Source organism: Tauraco erythrolophus, chromosome 1, assembly GCF_009769465.1.
Source record: "Tauraco erythrolophus isolate bTauEry1 chromosome 1, bTauEry1.pri, whole genome shotgun sequence".
NCBI lineage: Eukaryota > Metazoa > Chordata > Aves > Musophagiformes > Musophagidae > Tauraco > Tauraco erythrolophus.
In genome coordinates this window covers 30,094,684-30,107,518 of record NC_141465.1, presented here as the reverse complement: position 1 = coordinate 30,107,518, position 12,835 = coordinate 30,094,684, and the positions used below count along the sequence as shown (strand labels likewise).

The following is a 12,835-nucleotide window of genomic DNA, read 5'->3' as shown; positions in this document are numbered from 1 at the left end:
CAGGAACAGCTGCCCCCTCGGAGCTGTCACAGCTGAAAAACGAAACCGGCCCAAGAGAATCAATGAGAAACTAAGCTGGAAAGGGTTCAGGCATGACACCCACCGTGGACTTTTAAAATGAAAAACCTTTTCGAAGGATGCTTTTAGGGCGGATTACCCGGTTGTTAAACGACAGGCAGGCAGCCGCTCCATCGATTATCAGCTTCTGCAACCTAGCATTCCATACGTTCGGAAAAAGAAACGACAGTTCATCCCACAAGCTTCCTCTACAGCACGTTTTTCCGGAGAAAAAAAAAAAAAAAGCTACAACATTTGACATTACGTGAACAGCTCTAAACCGTTAAAATCCTTTCCAAGCCGAGCTTACTCCTGCTAGGGAGGCAGGACAGCACGAACACGTGCGGCTGCGAGTTGAACCCACGCCGCGTCTGGATGGACTCGTCTGACAGGCTCTTCGCCAGCCTTTTCCGCGGAACAGCACGGGAGAGTACCAGCGCTGCAGAGCCCACCAGCTGAGGCGGCGAAACGACGCTTTGTTTTATTTTTATTTTTGACTACGAAAGAGCAGCCTGCCAGCGACCAAAAGGCCACCTGCGTCGCACGAAGACCGGGGAGAAACGCTCACCGAGGCGCCACTGGGAAAGCCCCGGGGCACGGCGGAGTCCCGCCCCAAGCAGCAGGCCTGGCTCCAGAGGCTCCGCCGGACACCAGTCGACAGCGGGGAGCCGCCGCTCCCTGTCCCGAGGGCAGCGGCGGAGAGCAGGTGCGCCCCGGGACTCGGCACGGACCGGCGGAGCGCTCGGCTCGTCCCCCAGCCGCCCCCCGGGCCGCCGCACTCACCCCGTCCCGCGGGTCGGGTCGGTCGGGTCGGGCCGGGCCGGGCCCGGCCGCGCCGCCCACGCGTTCCCCGGCCCCGCCGCGGCCTCGCCGCGCACGCTCGCCCCGCCGCCGCCACCGCCGCGCACCGCGCCGCCCCGCCCCGCCCGCTTCCGATTGGTCCGAGCCCGCCCACGGCGCCGTCACTGACAGGCTCCGCAGCCAATAGGGAAAGACGAGCGTCGCGGAGGAGGCTACGGGGCGCCGCAAGAGTGAGTCCCGGGACCGGGGGAAGGAGGGCGGCCGCAGTAGGAGGAGCGCGACGGCAAGGCCGGGGGGCTTCCGTCCCTCACCTGCCAGTGCCGCGGGGCGAGCAGCTTGTCGGCGCATGGCTCCGTCTCGAGGCAGCCCGGCAACTTCACCTCATCCCCAGGCAGCTGGGCGACGGTCACCGGCCGCCATGCGCGCTTCCGGCGCGTTGCATTGTGGGGCCGTGAGGGCGCGGCCGGGGGGTGGCGGTGAGGGGGAGGGGAGGGGAGGGGAGTGAGGATGACGATGAGGATGAGGATGAGGACGTGTCGGCGCACGCGCGGGCCTGCCTCCCGCCGGTGGGCGGCCGGGACCGGGGGCCGTCCCGTGTCGGGCTGGCGGCAGGGCTCCCCAGGAGGGCTCATGTCCACCTCCGCGGCGCCAGAGGCGGCTGCGCCCGAGGTATGCGGCCCTCTGAGAGAGAAATTTGTTCGGTGGCACAGCACGGCATCCCGCCCCAGCTCAGGTCACTGGAAACCTCAGGGGCTGTCACAGAGCGTCTTCGTGCCCCCAACTCCCCAACGTGTACGAGCTAGTTTTGATGGGCTTGGATATAAGGATTAACATGGTTTATGTGAGGGTAGTTAATGAACTTTGTCCCGTATTCAAGCCCTGTTTTTCTCACCTAATTTCTTCTTTGCTTAGGGAACAGCAGAAATGACTAACCGAGAAGAAGCTGAGATACAAATTTCAGAGTTAGATTTACTCTCTAGCATGTTTCCTTACGAGGAAGAGTTCATTGTGACTGACCAGCTGGCTGTAGCAGAACTGAAACACTATGTTGAAAACGAGTCTGCAGAGATGCCATCTTCAAAAGTTCAGTTCATACTGAATGTAAAGCCAGAGGGCTCTAATGCCTCTATGGTATTGTAAACACCTTTTTTTTTTTTTTAATTTTTATTTTGTGAAATTTTAGGGCTTACTTGAACTCAACATCTGCTCATTTGTTTTTAGGTGGAATTCTCTATGGCCTGTGCTTTACCACTTAAATATCCAGCTGTTCTACCAGAAATTACTGTGAGGTATGACATTAAAAGTACAGCTAGTAAAAACATGTGGAAGCTATGATGTACTACATAAATACAGTTATAATAGTAAAAAGCAGTCCTTTTTTGATAGGTCACGGTCAGATTAAGCCAGATGGACGACAATGTGGAAGAAAAACAAGTCTATGAGGTTATGATTTCTCTGGTGTCCTCAGCAAATAAGTGAGGAAAAATGGGATAAGCGTGGAGGAGTGCCATCTTCTGTACAGAGGAGTTACACGTAGATACTGTCCGTAGGTCTGATGCTCAAGAAGAGAGACTGTTGTCCATTTCGACAAGGCTTAACACTAACTAAAGGAGTGAAAAGTTATTCAATGGTCTTATTCTTTCCTTGTTACTTCCAGGCTTCTGTTCTTTTTTACTGGAATATTTCTGTTTAAAGAAGTAGAGTTGCATGTTACTGGAAATTAGTTCAGCCACCTTACTTACTTTTCAAGTACCTTTCTCTTGATTTTCATTTACATATTAGTAGTACTATACGTGAACTCAAGAGTTAGCACATCAATTACATAGTAATTAAAACCTTTTTGTAGATAATATGATTTAAATATCAATAGCAAGTACATACCATCTAAATATGGCCTGTTTTTTTTTGCAGCTTGAAGTAAAACTGTTTGAAAAAAACATGTTAAATTGTAAGCGTCTTAAAGCTGCATTTGTATTTTTATTTTCCTTTAGGTCATCATTATTAAGCCGCTCTCAGCAGATTCGTCTGAACTCTGATCTAAAAACATATTTGATGCAAAACTGCAGTGGTGAGCCCTGCATGTTGAGTGCAAGGGAATGGGTTAAAGACCATGCAGCTGCATACATTGACAAAGAGCTGTCGTCTTCCTCAGTGACAACATCAAATGCCGTGCAGTCAGAAGACATCACGTTCACTCGATTGTGGATCTATAGCCATCACATTTACAACAAGCAAAAAAGAAAGAATATTATTGACTGGGCCAAGGAGCTCTCTCTGTCAGGGTTTTGCATGCCAGGGAAACCAGGTGTTGTTTGTGTAGAAGGTCTACAAAGTAGCTGTGAAGAGTTCTGGTCAAGGTTAGTTTTTGTTTGTACTTAAATGCCATTGGTAGTTAGAATATTACATTTTTCATGTTATATATGTGGCCAGAAGGTGGGAAATCCAACCACCTTCCAACCTCTAAAATCTGTAAAGTATTTATGTTTATCATAATGTATTTACAATTCTAAACATCCACTGTACTGTTGGTTACAGCAATCAAAGCTACTAGTGCTGCACGGTGCACGCTTATTTCTGTTTTACCTTCCTCCATATTTCAGTTGTACGGTGATGGACGTCAGTACCCCTCGTGTTAGACACGTAGGTTGTTATATCTCTTTACATTGCTGTTTTATTCTGCTCCCATCATTTATATTTCTGGGTGATGCAGACTAAATGGACGTTGCTGTGTGAATATAAGAGCTAAGAGAGTGTGGGAATATGAGAACTCTTAGCACAGGCAAGGCAGAAGTGAGCACTGAAATTGAAACCACATCTTCATCAATTATTTTGTGAGGAATAACAAAAAGGTTTTTGAATCCAGGTGAGATATAAAGACACAAGCTCCTGCTTATGAGAGTGTTTGCATGTGAATAGTATTTCTATGACCAGCTAGGGAACCATTATCTTTTTCAAGATATATGTACAAATGGAATTTATTGACTTATGTCTTAGTAGTTCTTTCATAGTATTTTCTGAAACAGTCTTTATTTTATAGATAGATTCATATTTCTCCAATTGCTTTCAGAGTAAGAAGATTAACGTGGAAAAGAATTCTCATTCGGCACAGAGAAGATGTTTCTTTGGAAGGTGGAGGACAGGCTGAGGTTCAGAAACAAAGAAAGTTCTCCACTTTGGAAGAAAAATGTTTTGATGCACATGGTGCCAGAGGAAATCATATGGATTTGGGGCAGCTATATCGTTTTTTAGAAGAAAAAGGATGTGCTGACATTTTTCAAATGTACTTTGGGGTTGAGGGACATTGAAGGGGTGGAAGATCACCACAGGTCCAAGTGCCTATATTTGTAAGTTAATCCTCCTGACAGGTTCCGTAGCTGCTCTGCAACAGTTGATCAGAGAGAGAATTAATAATTTGTGGTTTATGTGATGAACTCAGTCTTCAGTGAAGTCCTGAATAATGAAAAATGACTAAATGAATGCTTTATTACACTTTCTGGTTTTAAGGATGCTTAGAGCACATACCTAATTACAATGAAAGAAAATATGTTTGATAACCTACTGGCAGTTACAGACTTACAGATGGATGAATAGCTGGAATTATGGTGAATGAATACATGAATAAGGAGAGGCAAAAATGAAGTGTGGCTATCTCAGGAAAGGAAATGTGATGTTTACATTATTTGTTACTGTATAGATACACTACATGAAGACTTTTTTGTAACAATCTTTCCTTCTGCTTTCTACCTGGAAGTATATTAAGCCATGGGATTAAGTATATTAAGCCATGGGATTAATGTTTTATTGAAATGGCTACATCTGTAGCTGAGGAGTGTAGTCTGTTTCCTCCTGTAAAAGCAGAAGCTTGCCAAGGACTGAGCTCCCTCACAGTACCCTCCAAACCAGTACAACGATCCATACCCTGCCGAGTTCACAAGTTTGCAGTCCGCTGATGTCAAGTGCTGCGTTGCGCCGCGTGTGCTTCTGAGTCCGGTTTCAACGAAGCTGTTCCGACGAATGTTCGTTTGTTTATTCACTTATGGATTCTGCGTCTAAATCACGCAAAAAGCAGACATTGATTGCTTCTGATGTCAATTAAATATTTCAGTGTCGATCTGGGGAAATTCCTGACGCTCAGGTCTCTGGTGCGGACCTGGACACTTTTTGTTGCGATACTTTGCAGTGATTGCATCCGACAAGCGCAGATCAGCCTCTATGTGAAACTTTGCCAAATCCTAAATCCTAAATCCTTGTAAGCGTACAAGAACACGGCGGCTTAATAAAGGCCCCACGAGACGTCTGAAATCTCCGCGCTTTCGTGCTCTGTTGACAGGTGCAAGGTTTAAGGCTGTTTCCACGAGACCGCATCCACGTTCCATTCCACGTGGGACACAACGGCGCGCCGGCGATTATGGAAGCTGTTTGCCATCTTCCTGCCAGCGCCGGGTCACCTTCCACCGCCGCGCCCCGAGGAAGAGGGCCCGCGCGTGCCGTGTCTCCCCGCCGCGCCCCCGGTGCCGGCACTCCCGGCGCGGCCGCGGGACCGACGGACAGCGCTCTCGGTCCGGGCGCCGCGCGCCTGGCCCCGCCCCCCGGAAGTGCCGCCGTGCCCCGCCCCAGCCGCGCGCCTCTTCCCTCCCGGCCGGTGCGTCCCGCTGCCGCCGCCGCTATGGGGGGCAAGAACAAGCAGCGAACTAAGGGCAACCTGCGGGTGAGTGGGCCCTCGGGGCGGGGGCCGTCGCGCCCGGGGGCCCCGGGTCCCGTGCGGCCGCCGGCGGGCCCGTCCTGTCCCATCCCGCCCCGCCTCAGCGGGGGCCTGGCGGGGAGGGCGGTGAGGTCCGGGCCTCTGGGCTGGGGCTTCCGGCACCGGCGGGCGGGTTAAGGCCGCCCTGTCCCTCCCGGTTCTTCGGGAAGGGGGCTGTAGGCGGCCAGTCCCCCTCCTAGTCCCCCGCTGGGAGGCGGCGCTGCCTGCGGGCCCGGTTGCCGTGGCTGGGCCGTCGCCGGGCTTCGGGGGCGACTGTCGGCCGGAGCCGGCGCCCTAAATACAGCGTGTGGCTGCAGCTTCCCGTGGCGTGCGGTTTCCAGCGAGGGGCAAGGGTAGCGGGGTGTAACTGCAGAATCGCGGCGGGTGCAAGTTCAGCGAGGTGCCGGCGGGTACGGCTGGTGTCGTTTGCCCTGGAGAGTCCTAGCGTGTGCCTGCCGTGGGCTGTCCGTCCAGCCACCGGGCCTGACGCGGTGCCACATCTGTCCTGTGGCACTCGCTCAGAGTGGGAGAGTCGTGGCTAAAGCATTGTGTTCAGGTTATGCAATTTCTACGGGCTTTCTCCCTCTCACGTATTTAGACAAGACTAGGGAGCACAAAGAAGCGTGTCCTTATAGTTGAGGTGTCGCATGCAGAAAAAATTAATCTGTTGATACAATATTGAGGTGAAACGTGGCTTACGTACCTCAGGAAAATCAGAAACGTACCATGAACTTCAGCAAATTGTGGTTACTTGGGAAAAAAAAAACCCAAACAAACTCACAAAATGGCAGCTCTCATTAGAAAATAAAAGATATTTGGACTATTAGGTGTTACAGAGAACATTCTTTTCAAAAGAGTGTGGTTGACATAAACATGAGCCACAGATACGATGAGCAAGGTGTTGACTTAACTGAGGCAAGCTAGAAGAGAGGCTAAACTCCAAAACACTCACTGTAATACTAATGGAATAGTATTATACTGTGTTATGTATGTACCCTTTTGCTCCATTCCTCTAAATCCTTCTTGGCCCCTTTGCTGTTGGTAGCATCCTTTGTTTTGTGTGTGTTCTTATTTTTCCCAATGATATGAAGAGCATTCCTTGGGAGCTATATTGGTCCATAACATGAGAACTAGTAAAAGCAGAAGTAGTGAAGGAGGGTAAATGGTTTCTTAATGAATTGTTCACTTACAGAAGGACTTTTCTGTTATACTTTTTATATGTGTATAAAAACAATACAGTTTTCCATGTGTATTCATCTATTAAAATCACTATGAGAGAAGGCAATGCTGATTCTAAAGAGAAAAATAATTTTCTGGGTCAAACTTCAATGTTTAAAGCCTAGGTGGCCTTTTTTTGTGAGACTTTGTTTTAAATAGAAGGTGAATTATACAATATAAATAGGACTGTTATTTCAAATGCATATAAAATAAAATAAAATGACTGAAATAGATAACTGACTTCTGTCCCTGTTTTTTGCTAGCCTTCTAGCAGTGGCCGAGCTGCAGAGCTCCTCGCCAAAGAACGTGGAACAGTGCCTGGGTTTATTGGCTTTGGAACATCTCAGAGTGATCTGGGGTATGTTCCTGCAGTTCAAGGAGCAGAGGAAATAGACAGTCTTGTGGATGCTGATTTTCGAATGGTGTTGCGAAAACTTTCAAAAAGGGATATCACAACAAAATTAAAAGTAGGTGTATCCTTTGTCTCATATATGGTTTTTTTTCAATTAGAAACAGTACCTTTTTCTTAAGGATTAGAGAGGAATATATCAAGGCAGCTAATACTAGTTTCTCATTGTTCAATTTGATAGAACTGTAATCCAGAAGGTATCTTGGAGTCCGTATAAAACGCTCACGGACCATTCATAAAATTAACTCTGCAGATGCTCACTTGCAAGAAATTAATTGATTATTTTTTTTTTTTAAAAGGGAGTTGCAGTGATTGGTAGAAACTGGTAAATTACAGAACATGTCTATCTGACTTCTTAAATCATGCTTTTGATATCTTGATTTTAGGCTATGCAAGAATTTGGGACAATGTGCAAGGAAAGAGAAGCAGAAGTCGTTAAAGGTGTCCTTCCTTACTGGCCAAGAATTTATTGTAAAATCTCTCTAGTAAGTATTAAAATATCTAAACTAAAAACTTCTCTGTGTGCTTCCTGTGGAAAACCCCCAAGGCAGTCTTTATTGATATATCTTAACTTTGTTGGAATTATTGACTTGTCCTAGATAAAATATGAAGTTGAAGGAAAGTGGTGTTCTTTATTGTGGAGATGTTTCAGTATTGGCAGTGAGTGGAATCTTGAACTATTGATGCCAGGGCTGTGCTTGGTGGATGGAGATAGCTGTTTGTTAGACCTTGATGTTAAAAAGATGACAAGATACTTCTCATGAAAAGTTCTTTTATTTAGATTCCAGAACAGCTAAAGAGAATGTACTATTCAGTTAACATAATTGTAAGTCTTTTTGATCTAGGACTAATATCTGACCAGATTTAATATTAACAAACAACCCCCAAAAAAAACAACCACAAAAATCTCACAAACATGAAAAGACCATGCGTAGCCAGATAATCCTTTATTTTCTGATATATTTAATACATCTCCAAACTACCTTGACTGACTAGTGTTGGAAATGTGACATTGGACAAAATGAATCACTATTTTGATCTGTTAGAGCAACTCCTAGTATTTGTTTCAGGAGCCAAGAGCATAGAAAGTCATGATGTTGTCAATTCGTACACAAATAATGGATAAAGATGCACAGTTTGCATAGGCTTATGGTTGTTCTAATCTAAAAAGTGTCTTCAAGGCTTCCTGTTTCTCTTGCCTCTTGTCTTTCTGTTAAATGTTTGTATAAAATGAAAATAGAAACTAGTTAGGGAGGAGGTTACAATTTTGAATGTACAACACATCAGGAATACAATGCTGCTAAGTTAGGACTCTCCCCTTATCTAAGGATACCAAGACTTTTTTTTGTCATTGTTGTTGCATGTTTTCAAATCTATATAGCCCAATTCATTGCAAAAATGGCTGAACTGAGAGACAGCTTTTTTTTTTGTTATCACTTCTGCTTTGAAGTACCCATCATCAAAGGTACATTTCTTAAAACAATAAACCTTTCTCTTTATTTTTCCTTCTTTTTTTTCTTTAACAGGATCATGATCGCCGTGTTCGAGAAGCAACTCAGCAATCTTTTGAGCAACTGATTCTTAAAGTGAAGAAACACTTGGCTCCTTACTTAAAAAGTATCATGGGATACTGGCTGATTGCTCAATGTGACACTTACTCCCCTGCTGCTTCTGCTGCAGAACTAGCTTTTGAAAAAGCTTTTCCTTCAAGCAAACAACCTGAAGCCTTAGCATTCTGTAAAGATGAAATTCTTAATGTGAGTTTATATTTATGTACTTCTTTGAGACTTTGTGTTAAGTTTATGTCGACTTCTATCACAAGTTCAAAACTCATCCTGCCCCCGTTTATTCTTCATGGTTAAATGTCTTTATCACCTGAAACACTCATGCTAATGTGAAGAGAAGACTGAGGCAAAGACACGTCCTCTATTTTTTTGACTTGTGGTCACAATGACAGGAAGCAGAAGAATTAACATGAAGTGAATTTTCTTGCCTGCGTGTCTATGTAATGATGCTCAGTCATTGCGTAGTGTTGCTGACGGGCGGAATAATGATGCCGGAGTAGTTTAGCTGCAGTGGTAAGGGATTAAAGAATGCTGAGCAGTATTTCAGAGAGCCTCTGCAAGTTTAGTTCTGACCAAAGTTAATGCTTTTCTGCCAGTCATGTACGAAACTGAATTTAAAAAGGTGAAACTTCTCATTGCTGGCCCGTCGTATGCAAACTTAACCATTTTGATTTGTCTCAGTTTGGCCTCTTTTTACCAGAAGCCTGTTGTCATAGGACAGCAACATACAAAGTATTATGAAGTCATGATTCAAATGATACCGCAGCTCCTGTGTTCAGAAAGAGTCAATTAAATTATGTTCTTGTTCTCCAGCATGTCTAAAATGTGTTTAAAAGACTTGACTCGGAGGCTATGAAGTTTTATTCTAGAGCTGTTTCTGAATAATGTATAGACTATATTATTCATGCATTTATGTGTGAATTACGTTATTGTGTATATATTTTGGTTTTTTTTTCCCCCTAGGTACTTCAAGATCACCTTCTGAAAGAAACACCTGATACACTCAGTGATCCCCAGTATGTTAGCCTGCTTTAATGTATATGGCTTAAGTCTTGGTCTCTACTGGGTTCTCTGTCCCTGGGGGTAGAGGATTTAGTTTTGTTTCAAGAGACAGAATAGTTATTTGAGGCCAGATCCCAGCAACTTTCTTTGGGACTAAAGTATAAATGCTTTTGAAAGTGTTACCGGTCGTCTAATTCTTGTTTCAGCTGTTTTAGGAGTAGCATTTTTGATTAGCTGGAAGATGAGATGGCTTGAAGCTCTCTCTTTTTCTAACACTTTAATTTGGTAGCTTTAAGAATCTATGGAAAGTTTACATATTTACATTACTGGCATCTGAGATCAAAAGAAAAACAGAAAAACAAAGACAGTTTAGTTAAACTGTTTAGAAGAGCTTGATGAAGTCTACTGATGTATTTGTCGTTCACTTTGATTTGTTTTGTTTTCTGAGAACTGTACCAGAGGAAGAAAGGGAAGCCAAATTTTTCCGGATTCTGACCTGTTCCTTGTTAGCTTTAAAAAAGTTGCTTAGCATGTTGCCAAAGAAAGAGATGCATTCATTGGAGGAAAAGTTAATGTCACTTCTGTCCCAAAACAAATTTTGGAAATACAGCAAGCACAGCATACCACAGGTGACTTTTTTATTTCTTCTTTATTTTGATTGGTTTTGTACACTGAACCTGAACAAATATTAATTACTTGTGTTCTACAAGAATGAACTTTATACTTTGCTGAATTATGGCTGAAACAGCCTTCCAATTTCTAGGCCTTAAATAGACAATATTGCTGTAAAATTTGCCCAATAGGCTGATTTGTTATTTCTGTGTCACCATTGTTGTCTTGGCAATCTACCCTCATTTCAAATTCATGTTAAAGATACACTTTGTCAACCTACTGCAAGTGTTCTTAGTGCTTTTGGATTTTCATTTTTTTTAAACCATTTTATTGGCCTTTGGTGTGCTAAGACCAATAGTGCATAGAGTGATGAATTGATTCTGGTAGTATTTTGTTAAAAAGTTTTAAGATGCTTTTGGGAAAACATGCCTTTTGAGAAATATATTAAAATAAAATTTTTGATAAGAATTCTATTACTAAACAAATTACTTTAAAATATTAAACAGGCTTATCAAATAGTGCATGTATTTTTATTTATTGTTAATGATATTTAAGCCTTTGCTGATGTGATAAAATACGAGGACTATGTGTTGTAAGTTATGGTGACTTTAAAAAGAATGGTATGAATGACTTGTAGTGACAAGGTGTTGTCATTTGACTAAAATTTTATTTTTCTGCGGCCTGTGTCAGGTTCGCTCAGCTTTCTTTGAGCTGGCTTCTGCTTTTTGCCAATACTTGCCTGAGCTGGTGAAAACTGAAGCACCAAGAGTTTGTCCTGCCATTCTTCTGAGCATTGACGACAGCGATGCAGTGGTGTGTCCTGCTCTTTGGGAAGCTGTACTTTATGCAATTGCCACTATTGAGGTAATATGGGAAAACCAAGAGGCAGATGTTTAACTTTTCACCAAGTGCCATTGTTCTCTGTGTAGAATTAGGAAGAACAGCTTGACTGGATTTTCTTTATGATTAATAACGTGAACTGATCAATGCTACATGCTCCTTCCTCCTTAAGGTTTCAGTGTAACTTTCAAATGTGTTGTGTCCAGCATGTCTGAAAATCAAGAATTGTTTTATAAGTTTAATTAAATTAACCTGAACCCTTTTGATTAAATATAGTTACTGCTCAGTAAAAAATACTTAAAACCTTTTTCTTGGTTAAAGATGATTACAAAAATGACCTGCAGTGTATTTTTGGCTTGTTTGTTTCCCCTTCTAATTTGTTCTATAATGTTTCTTCCTTTTTTTTAAAAAAAAAAATTTAACTGAAATACCAGCTTTGAATTTATTAGCAGGATGAGTGGTGTTTCCATAGACTGGGATGTTTTAAGGATTTAATGCTGCAGATCACTTTTGTAACTGGCAGTATAAACTGTAACAATTTATAGGGGGGTGTATGGAATCCTTATTCAGCTTTCTATAAATATAGATATCTGGTTCTATGATAAATCAGATCAGATGACAAAGAACTGTAGGAGTAAAGTGCCAAGGTATTTTGTAACCATCAGCGGATTTTTGAGGGAAGTTTTGTATTTAGTGATGCTTCTAAGGTTAGGATTTTAAAATCGTTGCTTATTCTTCATAATAAGAACTCAGAATTAAATACAGGACCAGTTACAATAATGATTTTAATGGAGCAACCTTAAAGCATTATTAAAGAGAAGCCTTTAATTGCAGTTTGCTACCAAGGATGGTCTGTTGATTTTAAGCAATACAGAAACAATTTTATCATGTTAACTTCTTAAATTCACAAGCTGAAATAGGGAGAAAGTGATTTTTAAAAATACTAGCAAGTGAATTTAATTTTTACCATAACTTGTTTCAGCTACAACCTGTGGAGGTAGATTAGATGTCTAGCTTGGGAGTTCTTCCAAGGCAACGTATTCTCATTTAAGTTCCAGTAAGTGTATTTCTTTCTGTAGGACTGCTGGAGTCATGTAAATGCCAAAAAGGGAGTTCTGCCAAAGCTATGGACAGTGCTCCGAGAAGGTGGACGAGGACTAGCTACCATTATATATCCAAATCTCTTGCCGTTCATTAGCAAGATACCTCCTGGCATTGCAGAACCAAAGCTGGAATATTTCAGAACTTTTTTCAGCTCTATAATTCAAGGGTATGAATCATAAGTTTATTTATTTATTTATTTGAAGTCAGTCTCTTTATGTTTGGAAATAAGAGAACTAATCTTCTTTAGGCATTTAAAGATAAGTAACATATATCATTTGGCTTGAGGATATTTAAATATGTATTGACTGTTTATTTCAGAAAAGACTGTTTTCACTATGATATTTCAAAGTCATGTTTTTAAAATATTTTTAGGTGTCCGAAACTAGAGACCGTCTTTTGTGGCTGTCAATGTCTTCTTAAACCTTCAGCCTTCTTTTTGATTTTATTATGTCTTCCTTACCGAAAGCATTTTTACCTTTCCTTGTC

At 42.9% G+C, this 12,835-nt stretch overlaps 2 protein-coding genes across 4 annotated transcripts in view; both read left to right on the top strand.

Moving 5' to 3' along the window:
* Positions 1-1,571: 1,571 nt before the first annotated feature.
* Positions 1,572-5,149, top strand: RWDD2B (RWD domain containing 2B). Its single transcript, XM_009981807.2, has 4 exons — positions 1,572-1,989; positions 2,080-2,147; positions 2,850-3,215; positions 3,926-5,149. The coding sequence occupies exons 1-4, from the start codon at positions 1,783-1,785 to the stop codon at positions 4,161-4,163; spliced, it is 879 nt and encodes a 292-aa protein (XP_009980109.1). The 5' UTR covers positions 1,572-1,782; the 3' UTR covers positions 4,164-5,149.
* Positions 5,150-5,489: 340 nt separating this feature from the next.
* The window catches only part of LTN1 (listerin E3 ubiquitin protein ligase 1), a 30,779-nt gene continuing 23,433 nt past the window's right edge, over positions 5,490-12,835 (top strand). For all 3 annotated transcript variants that reach the window (XM_086617570.1, XM_086617577.1, XM_086617562.1), the window contains exons 1-8: positions 5,490-5,566; positions 7,081-7,284; positions 7,613-7,711; positions 8,753-8,983; positions 9,755-9,807; positions 10,242-10,422; positions 11,096-11,269; positions 12,325-12,515. In XM_086617570.1, the coding sequence (XP_086473696.1) occupies positions 5,525-5,566; positions 7,081-7,284; positions 7,613-7,711; positions 8,753-8,983; positions 9,755-9,807; positions 10,242-10,422; positions 11,096-11,269; positions 12,325-12,515 (1,175 nt within the window). In that variant the 5' untranslated portion in view covers positions 5,490-5,524. The remainder of the gene's footprint in view (positions 5,567-7,080; positions 7,285-7,612; positions 7,712-8,752; positions 8,984-9,754; positions 9,808-10,241; positions 10,423-11,095; positions 11,270-12,324; positions 12,516-12,835) is intronic.

Bases quoted from the DNA above. Each gene is read 5' to 3' on its own strand.
- RWDD2B (XM_009981807.2), top strand. From the start codon at position 1,783: ATGACTAACCGAGAAGAAGCTGAGATACAAATTTCAGAGTTAGATTTA. The intron at 2,148-2,849 runs GTATGACATTAA...ATTTTCCTTTAG, and splicing joins CTACCAGAAATTACTGTGAG to GTCATCATTATTAAGCCGCT. The intron at 3,216-3,925 runs GTTAGTTTTTGT...AATTGCTTTCAG, and splicing joins TGTGAAGAGTTCTGGTCAAG to AGTAAGAAGATTAACGTGGA.